At 40.1% G+C, this 10,510-nt stretch overlaps 1 protein-coding gene across 1 annotated transcript; it reads right to left on the bottom strand.

Annotated features, from left to right (window-relative positions):
- Positions 1-262: 262 nt before the first annotated feature.
- On the bottom strand, positions 263-10,002 carry impdh2 (IMP (inosine 5'-monophosphate) dehydrogenase 2). Its single transcript, XM_044118394.1, has 14 exons — positions 9,511-10,002; positions 8,197-8,245; positions 7,840-7,941; positions 7,681-7,755; positions 7,100-7,306; positions 5,722-5,809; positions 5,423-5,622; positions 4,667-4,757; positions 4,284-4,379; positions 2,676-2,819; positions 2,207-2,351; positions 1,046-1,189; positions 818-901; positions 263-628 (listed from the first exon to the last, which is right to left on the bottom strand). The coding sequence occupies exons 1-14, from the start codon at positions 9,606-9,608 to the stop codon at positions 607-609; spliced, it is 1,545 nt and encodes a 514-aa protein (XP_043974329.1). The 5' UTR covers positions 9,609-10,002; the 3' UTR covers positions 263-606.
- Positions 10,003-10,510: the final 508 nt, after the last annotated feature.

Genomic DNA, 10,510 nt, shown 5'->3' on the forward strand with positions numbered 1-10,510 from the left:
AGCAAGTCCTCATGGGATACGAGCCCCCCTTCAGGTAATGAGACCCTGGTAACCCTAACCTGCTGATAAACTGCCTCTTCACCCTTAAATACTGCAAAGGCAGGTTAGGTATATTCTTAAATGCAAACTGCTTCTTCTTAAGCATATTTAGTTTTTTAATTATATGCAGACTGACCTGCATATAAGTTGCTACTAGTTAAGGAATAAAAGTACTTCTTTGAATTTTGACTTTAATCTTCTAGACAAGAAAAACAGACAAGTGTGAAAAACAATGAGGCCTTTAATCAGTTTGGTTTTTGTTTTAAAATGGACAAACATGGAGATATCTCATCACAATAGGAGTGAACTTCCCTCCTCATTCAACTCATGCATGCACCTATTAATAAAAGCTAATTTCTCAACATTCTCCATTATACACACACACACACACACACACACACACACACACACCCCTACAATGCATAGATGACACTGAAAGGAAGACTAATGGATCTCTGGAAGAGTAGTGATTTAGTGTAATCTGAAGTCGGCTGCAGGATTCTAAGCAGGTCTTGGACGCGGTTGTAGTGTCATCCGCTGGACTCATTCTCCAACACTCCACTCCTCTCAAAACAGACGTTTTTCGTAACTGTGGGAAAGTCAGAAGGAGAGATCACACGACTCGCTAAGGGTCCAAACTGAGGCACCAAGAGGAAGTCGAACCAAAGGCTTGTGTGATTGTGGTGAAGACATGAAACTAGCAGATTATTAGGACAATGGAATGTGAAACCGAGTAAAAGCAGAGTGGAAAGTACCAGTTTGTGTGTGTTTTATATACCTGTGCAGACTGTGGACTCCGCCCTCTATCTGAGCTGATGATGTTCTCTTTTCAAATTTCAGCTCTCCACAGTACATCAGGGCTCTAAAAGGACAAAAACGAACCGTTACGCCACCAGATGTTGACGGGACTGTAACGGCTCAACAAACTGCCTCTAAGCTCATCTGGTACCTCTTGCATCACTGAACTGGGGAGTGCGACACTTTGATGGTGTCGGCGCAGCCTTACCTGAGCTGGGTGAGGCTTTTGGCGCCAATGTCTTGACAGGAGTGCTGAGTGCCAGCCAGTAGGTAGGGGACAAACTTGTGGATGGAGCCTTTGTCCTGCACAGCTCCAGAAACGCCTTGAGCAACTTTAATCTTGTCACTCTCGCTGTGGAGGAAGAGATGGAAAAGTGGAGTGTTGGTTAGGTGAGTCTGGTGAGGTCAGACCTGCTAAACTTTGGTAAACATCAGTAAACTTCATTCATTTCTTAAATCTGATTTCAGATTAGTCAGGATACACCGGACTAACCGGAAGTACTGATAAGACAGTACATCCACTTACAGGGCTTAACACGACGAGAACAATAAAACGGACCTGACCTCCAGTGGCACATGTCACCATATCATGTTCACAACATAAAACATGTTTGAGCCAATAAATTATGAGCCACATTGAACAGCAACAACACAAAGTTGCGCCAATAGGAGTTTTGCTTTCATTTCTTTCTACACAGCTTTACGTTGCCGCATCAGCATTTAAAGTCAGGTTGAAGTTTGGACTTTAACTAGGCCATTGCAACACCTTGACTCCTTTCTTTTTCAGCCATTCTGTTGGACAAATGGTGTCATATTTGTGTTTTGGTTGTGTTCATGGTTGATTCAACCATGAATCAACCATACCGGGTCCTTCGGATACAACACAAGCCCAAATCATCAACACTCCACCACCATGCATACAGCTGGTAGAGTGAATTCTGATATGTGTTAAACTCTTCGTTGGTCTTAAATTCCAAATTTATCAAGGCTTTTTGTTTTGGTTCTGTACATTTGAGATGCTAAAGCTTTTTAGACTCTAGAACAGCTTTTTTTTCTCATCTGTAAAACCTCCTAATTGAAAGAGGATGTGCTTTCAAGTAGTCATGACTGTATTAAGATCAAGTGCAAAACCCCTCCTTGCTATACACTTTGGTTTTTAAGCAGTTCCTGTGGGAAAAGAAAATATTGCATGAAGACATTTCAGACATTTCCTGAAATATCTGCCACTCTTTTCTAGCAGGCTCATCAGTCTGTGCCACAAGATGCTGTCTAGATACCACTGAGAATGAAATGAGGAAGATGATGAAAGCTGGGTGGGGGAAAAAAAAGCAGAAGACTGTGGCAGCAGGACGTTGTGTGGATTCCGTACCTGAAATATCTGTTTTGGGAGCCGAGGTTTTTGTCCATGGCGTCCAGGGAGCCCATGCCGCGGTATTTCTTCAACCGGATCCCGTCAGAAAAAAAATATTCACCAGGAGCTTCGCTGGTGGCAGCCAGCAGAGAACCCATCATCACTGCGCACACGCACACACACATATAAAAATGTTTTACACAAAGCAGTTTCTAATGCAAATCTATTTAGAAGCTACAATATGGTCAGTCAAGATACAATTGTGTGTTGAGTGACCATGGTTCACCATTTGAAAACTACTACGTAACTCTATGAACCAAATAAAAATAAATTACACTTCTAAAAAATCTTGAAACATAAGGTGCACACCTTCTGACTGCAAATTTTTTACATTTCCGTCTATTGCTACAGGTGCATACACGCACTTAAATTGCATATATCACATCATAAAACTTATTTCTAAGCTTATTTCCTCTGCCATCCTCACCTGTTGATGCTCCCAGAGCCAGGGCTTTGGCGATGTGCCCAACAGTCTGGATGCCACCGTCAGCAATGACGGGCACACTGAAACGTCTGGCGTACTCAGAAACTTTATAAACGGCTGTGGCCTGGGGTCTGCCGCACGCCAGCACTGAGAAAACAGAGTCAAAGGAGTAACCATGGACGGCCAAGGAAGATTACCAGTTTAATTCTAGTTTGATGGCTGGCTTTAGACCTGCGTTCTTCACATGATCTGTTTAAAGTCTGATTTTTGTTCTTTTCTGCTTTTACAGATCCACCAAAGAAAAAAAATACAGAATTCACGTAAGCTAATTTGATTTAAAAAAAAAAAAAAAGTGCATGTCGCATTCTAAATACAGGAAATGATAAAAGAATACATAAGTAAAAACACAAGCTGATAATGTGCCTCTTCGTGTTTGCTACATGTTAAAATGAGGAAGTTAAAGTTGCCGCATCAGCACAAAAAATATCAAACCATGTCCAAAACTCTCCATATTACTCATCTGCCAACATTAAGCTCAGTACAGCCGGCTGATAGGTTTCTGAAACCGACCAATCAGTGTTAAGAAAGAGGAACACGGACAATCGGTAGTAAAGTTATTCACGTTCTAACCTGATTTCATGGTGCGTAATGTCGGGATGACAGAATTTTCACTCATTGAAACTTCCTCCATTGTGTATAAAAGGCATTAGCAAAAAATGCTAAAAAGGGCTCCTCCTTTTATTTATTCACCATAAAATATTTGACTGAAAAAGTCCAGCAAATCATTGTTAAGAGGAACATCTTTGCTCTCCCTATCTGCATTCATGAAAGTGATCAAACTGCTGCTCAAAAGTTTAGTAAAAATGTCTTTATTTACATGTTTAGAAAACAAAAAAATCTGAAATGAAAGGATGAAGCTTTAGTTTGAGCTGCCCTGAACATTTTTTCAACTTTTGGTATCCTACTGCATGTATAGAGAGCAAAAGGTCAGAAAAGTAGGTGGAGGAAGACCACAGATGGTTAATAGACCAATGGACGCACGAACAAGCAAACCCCAAAACTAACAGAGGCAAAGCTGTTACCAGAAATGCTTAAATCAGAGATCGACATTTTAAATAAAAGATGCGACTGTAGAGGAGCTTTGAACTGGTCCTGACCAATCACTTTATTTTATGTCACACCTGGTTTGAGGAACTATTTTACAGCTCATGTTGGAAACATTCAAAAACATAAAGATTGACATTTTTAACTGCCTTTATCATATAATACTATCAATTACCACAATTTGAGTGCTTTATTTGTATTAACTCTGCATATGAAAATGAGGAATAAGGCATCAATACGACACTTTCAGAATCCAAACTGATGTCAAATGGATGCAACTTGTATTACAAACAATAAGAACCACATCTCAGAAAAATGAAAAGAAGGGAATTTTACATCCATCTGGGCTGTAGCATTATTGTTCTTGTTACAAACTTGCAGATTCTAACAAACACTATTTTTCCAAACAAACTGAACTGAAACATCAGGATCAAACAGAAAGATGAGAGCAGAAGGAGTGGAGCTGTGTATTTCCTGAGTTTGGCCATGTTTCTGTGTGTTCCTCACCTTCCTGTGTGATGCAGATGGAGCCGCTGCCCATCCCCACCCTCAGGGCATCCGCGCCTGCATCAATTAGGTTCTTGGCCTGAGCCGCAGTCACCACTGCCACAGACAGGGGGAGACAGAGGACCAGTTAGAACTCAACCAGAACCTCAGAACTCTGAGAATTTGAAAGATTTTTCACTTAAATTTTACATTTTTGATACATTCCCTGTCAAAGATAATGACAAAAATACAATATATGCTTCTTCTATCATAAAGATCTGCTTTTAGAGAATAAATGGCCTCCAGAACAATATTTCCTAACTTTAATTTGAGAAGCAGAGATCAGTAGAATTAGTCAAGCACACTTTTACATTTCAGACGTAGAAATTAATCTGTGTGGTTACCATTGCCTCCAATAACTTGTAAGCTGGGGTACTTTTCTTTAATGTATTTGATCATGTTGATCTGGAAGACAGAGTTGCCCTGAGACGAGTCCTGTTGACAGAAACATCATCATCATCATCATCATCATCGTCACTGCGACGTTATTGCAGATATCTGTGTACAGATGTAATAGATAAATGGTAGAACACGACGAAAGAAGGAGGAAAGTCGGGGGAACACAAAGAAGAAGAAGGAAGCAAGAGAGGGAGGATAAAAAAAGAGGAAGAAGGGAACGGATGACAAAGAAGGAAGAAGAAAAGGAAAGACAGAAAAGAGGTAGGAGGCACAACGATTTACACAATGAATAAGTTGAAGTATGAGAAACTAGAGAGGGACAGAAAAAAGAAGAAAAGATGCAAGTTGAGAACAAATGAAAGCAAAGTAGAAAACATGGAAGAAAGAGGACAGAGGGAATAAAGGTAGAATACAACAAAGAAAGCCAGGAAAGTTGGACACAAGGAAGAAAAGGAAGTAGCAAATGGGAAATGAGGAAGAAAGGTAGGACAGCTCAAGAAATAATCAACAGATGGAGATTTGCCACGATGAAGAAAGGACATCAGAAAGGGAAGGCAGGACGACAGACAAACAGAAGGACTGTCGGATGCTGAACTCAAACTCCATAGCTCTCCAGGCTGGTCCAACAATGACTCTGGAGTCTCTAAACACAGTTGTCCTCCTCGTCCCAGCAGACGACCAGTAGAAGCAGAAGTGCTCACCAGTACGACCACATCCACGCCGCTCTGCACCAGCAGGTCCAGTCTGTACTTGTCGTCATCGTGGGTTCCGATGGCAGCGCCACACAGCAGCTGCTTCCGGGAGTCTTTGGAGGCCAGAGGGAAGTCCCGGTTCTTCTTCAAGTCTGTTCGCGCGATGATGGCCACCAGGGAGCCCTCCTTATTCACGATGGGAAGTTTACCTGCCGGAGGAACCAGGTAAACACACCGAGTTTGCATAGTTTCACTTTGGCTACATTTAAAAGAGGCAACTTGTGCAAAATGTGCAATTTTTTCTCCACCTTTCTTGCTCCTCTGGAGGATTTCATTGGCTTCTTTCAACGTCACTCCAGCTGGAGCAACTACTAAATCCTCCTCCCTAGTCATCACCTGCCATATTGGTAAGAACAGCACACTCATTATTATTCATTCAACTCATAATAATCTTTTACTTCACAAACTCAAAGTATTTTTTCTTGTGATATTAAGTACATAAGCAAGTCAGAGAGACAAATCAGAAACAACGTGTTCAACATTTATATTCAGATGGATTTTTGTAGAACTCATCTCTACCTTTTATACACATATAGAGACTGAAATATTTTCCCAAATCTTCACAAAGAAGTACAAATCTTGTCAGATTAGAACATTTCTGTAAGCAACAATTTATAAGTCTGGCCAAAGATTTTGATTGAATATAAAAAACGGCAAATCTTATTTCAATGAATTTCTTCTTGCCAGTCTTCCATTTAAAAAAATGAAAGAAAAAAAAAAACAGCTTGTGGAGTGAGACGCTAATTGTTGTCAATATATTCTGAGATACTGATCTGATGTAGCAGAGACAAACCTTTTTTATTTCTCACAAATTGAAGCTACATTTGTCACTTTTAGAAAACTGAATTGTTTCCCTGCCACATCTCAACTGTGGTAGAAAGTGTTTGTCACATAGAGGGGCTGAACTGCTAAATCAGATTAATCGATTACTGAAATAATCCTCAACTAATTTAGGAATCGATTAATCATTAACTGGAGAATATGAACTCAAAACAAAGCAATTTGCTGAAAGAAAACAACATATTCGGAGGAGTAATTAAGCCAAAATTGTACAAAATTATATACATTTTGCATTTCAGATAAAAATACCTTAGTCTGTAAATAGCTTCTAGCCAAAATTTCATCCGTTTCAGATTTACTAAAGGAATTCTATGCTACTGCATTTTAGGCAATAAAATGTTACTTTTTTCTATTTAAAAATTTAGCTAAATTATTTGTCTATTTGCAAATTTAATGTTTTTCTAATATAGTCCCAAACAGAACTAAGTGGTTAAATTAAAAAATCTGTAGAATGTGACATATCTTTTCTCGATTTAAACACAAATCATCAGAATAATCTGTAGATTAACCAGTTACTAAAATGATCATTAGCTATAACCCTAATCACATCCATTTCAATAAAATTTTTGTAAGGGGTCAAAAGCACACTGAATACCTTAGCAAGGCGCTGTAACAAACAAGTCACATTTAAATGATTAAACCCAAAAGTACCTAAATAGCTACTGAGCCCAACAGAAGGTAAAAAAACAACAACTCACTTCATCTTGAGTACTTGATTAAACCCACAAAAGCTACTCAACCTTGTTGAAACCTGACACCTGTTTAAAGTTTATGAATATTCCTCACCTCACTCAGTGGCAGGTTGTGGTCCTCCTCTTTCAGGAAATCGATATCTCTGGACGAGATGATCCCCACCAGCTTGCCGCCCATCTTGCCGTTGTCTGTAATGGGGATGCCACAGAAGCCGTGGCGCGCCTTGGCTTGGAAGACGTCTCGCACTCGCTCATGGGGGCTCATCACCACAGGGTCTGTGATGAAGCCCTGCTCGTACCGCTGGAGGGAGGGAGGAAGCATGGGAAGACCGGGAATTGGGATGTGGAAGGATTGGGGGTTGGAAGGGGAGCGCAGCGGAGAGAGCAACACAGGGAACATAAAGCAATCACCGACTACGTTCTACAGCCGGGAGATGAGCAACACGGAGGAAAAAAAAAACTGCTCTAAACGGATCAACAGACAACATTACTGCCACCCCCCAGGAAGTGGGACAAACATGCAAAATCAAGACATTGAAATGATGAAAATGGGGTTGGTTGGATGAATAAAAACAAAGAAAATATCTTCGATCAAACAAAGTCGTTACATCGTAAGAAGACGTGTAACCGAAACAGCAGAAGAAGAAAGAGCACAGTGAAGCTATCAATCAGTACCTTGACTTTGCGAACTTCATTAGCCTGGAACTCTGGAGTACAGTTGTGGTGGATGAAGCCGATGCCCCCTGTTAACTGAGACAAAAATAACACACGATTGAGTGAGTGAGTGAGCATCACTGTGTCCTAAAGAAACCCTGGGTCTCTGCGATCGCTCACCGCCATGGCGATGGCCATGTTGGCCTCTGTTACTGTGTCCATTGGGGACGAGACGAACGGTGTCTTCATGGTGATCCGTTTGGTGAGCGCTGATGTCAAGTCCTGAATGAGAGACGCACGTCAAAATACTTCAGCTTAGCCTGCAAATCTGTGTCAGATAACAGGGCTAAACTTAGTCCCTTCAGTTTAACCCTCACTGCGCTGAAACATGGCTCACACACCTGTTCATTCTTTTAATGTCACACTTTGAAAAACCACCAAGAATTCATCTGAGATTATACAGACTTTATGCAATTCAATCATTTCCAGTCAGAGCATAATGGAGAGGCTACGGCATGTTTGTCCATATTGACTTACCACTTGTTCAGCCGTAAAGTCGATGTAGCCAGGTAAAATCAGGAAGTCACTGAAGAAGAGAAAGAATAGCTGGTTACACATTTATCCATCCTAGAAGATTCATAAACTCATCCTCATAAACTGGAGAAAACAGATTTAGAAACTAAGCATCTACACACTGAGGTTAGTTAAAAATGTCCAAAAGCTTATGTTACCCATCTTAAACATACCCATCTTCTTTACACAAATAGGGGATACAAATTGAATAGAATTAAAACTAAAGATCCATATGACACTGATCTGTTTGTGTTGTTCCAAGTTCACAGAGCTCAAATACATTTTTCACATCAAAATCTCTATATTTTCAGACGTACATTAGTTTATTCTGAATTTATGCCTTTGTTGTTGGTTGTTTTGTTTTTTTCGCTTCAATGATCAGGCTTTCAAATATGAATTTAAACCAGATGGCTGGAAGAATGGATGACAAGAAAGAATAGTTTGCAGACTGGCAAGATTGAGGAATAATGGGAAAGAGAATAAAGTTTAGAAATAGTAGTATTATGAGTGCATGTGTGTATTTATAGTCACACATAATTTTCCAGTATTTTTTCTGTGTCCTCTGGAAACCAAGCAACAATATTTTGTTGCCAAATTCTTGTGTCTTTGTGCAATGACAATAAAGTAAATTTGAGTTTATTTTTCCATATAATCCAGACCTGGAAAACATTTCCACAGAGCTTTACAACTTCCAGAAACCTTCAGTTCAAAGACGAAGCCAATCTATTTGACTGGCAAACATAATAAAACGAACTTCCTTGAGCAAGTTCAAGTTATAACATGAATTATTTAAGTGCCTCAGAGTATGATATTTCAGAAGAAGACAGGTTAAACAAGAAATATGGCTAAAAACAGAGTGAGTGTGTAAGCCGGTGAGGCAAGCAGTGGTGGTTTTTCACATGGGCAATATGGCTCTGCACCCAGGGGATCTTTACATCACAGGGTGGTCTGAGCAACAACAAATTGCTATAGTAGCAGAGAAACAATGAGATTAAATATTCGCTCTAGTTGTAAAAACACTAAAAGAATCGCCTTTCAAAACGTTGTTAGAATCACCCTGACATCGTTTAATGTCTTTCTAATAATAATTTTCAAGGGGTGACATTCATACATGACCCAACAGTAAATACTACTGTAACACAGGAGGCATAAATCATTTTTTAAAAAGTAATCCTTCTTTAATATTAAACAATGACGTTTTGTTAAGGAATCCCCATGTTTCAAATACGAGCAACGTCAAATTTAAACCCAAGTTATTGGTGTTTATCTAGTGTTTACTTGTATGTGAGTCCGTCTCCACAGTTGAACAGCTGCTGTCCCGTCAACCCGTCCTCCGGTACATAACCGGTCTCTCCGCTGATCAGGTAGTCCGCCATGGTCAAACTCTCCAAACAGAACCGAACTATGAAACCACCTTTACAAAAAACCCAGATATTGAGGGGCCGCAGAATCTGAAACCGGACGGACACACCGGCTGGTCAACAACACGGATCCAGAACTTTCCTCCCTCTTGCCGTGAGTTGAGCTCCGTCCGTTAAGCTAACGGTCGAACCTTCCTCCACCTGCCGTTATGTGTCCTCCTGTCTGGGTGTGCTTAACTGTTAAAACCAAGCAAAAAGGTGGAGTGTGTAAAAATGATTTTGTCCTTCATCAGGCCTCTCTGTCTCCGCTGGCCTGCTGCTCATGTTCAGTCCGCACGTGCAACCTGCTTCTGACAGTTTCCGACACCGACATTCACATCCGGGTAATTCGCCGGATTTTTTTTCCCTTAAGAATCACCAAAAATATTTTCATTATTTCAAACATTTATGACCTTTGGACATGAATGTTAACCTTTTTTGGCTGTTTTTTTATTATTACTTTTATTATTTCGGAATTAACCTTTTTGCACCACACCTTGAGGTTCTACGTCCCGCTTAATGACTCTAGGGGGCTCTGTTGTTTCTGCACACATTAATTTGTCCTGTCCTGACATTTGAGGTTGTAAATTTATTTACATGGTCTTTTAGCTGTTCTCAGAAAATATTACTGTACCGCCACAGAGGGCCGAACATAATAAATTTAGTTCATCTTACCATGTCAATAAAAATTTTTGTATAGGTTCAAATGGGTTCAATAGAGTTAAAGGCAGGACAGTAGATAACCAAGCACGTTTTTGGACTGTAAGGCAACAGAGACATCAACTGCACCACTGTGCATTGAATCATTTTAATACATGGGGCAGTGAACAAAAAAGCCAATCTGATAGCAGGTTGACTTTTCATGGAATAAAACATTC

The sequence above is a fragment of the Gambusia affinis genome, linkage group LG01 (assembly GCF_019740435.1).
Source record: "Gambusia affinis linkage group LG01, SWU_Gaff_1.0, whole genome shotgun sequence".
Lineage (NCBI taxonomy): Eukaryota > Metazoa > Chordata > Actinopteri > Cyprinodontiformes > Poeciliidae > Gambusia > Gambusia affinis.

Bases quoted from the DNA above. Each gene is read 5' to 3' on its own strand.
- impdh2 (XM_044118394.1), bottom strand. From the start codon at position 9,608: ATGGCGGACTACCTGATCAGCGGAGAGACCGGTTATGTACCGGAGGAC. The intron at 5,810-7,099 runs GTGAGGAATATT...CCAATATGGCAG, and splicing joins ACAACCTGCCACTGAGTGAG to GTGATGACTAGGGAGGAGGA. The intron at 1,190-2,206 runs GTACGGAATCCA...CTTCCTCCACAG, and splicing joins TCCCAAAACAGATATTTCAG to CGAGAGTGACAAGATTAAAG.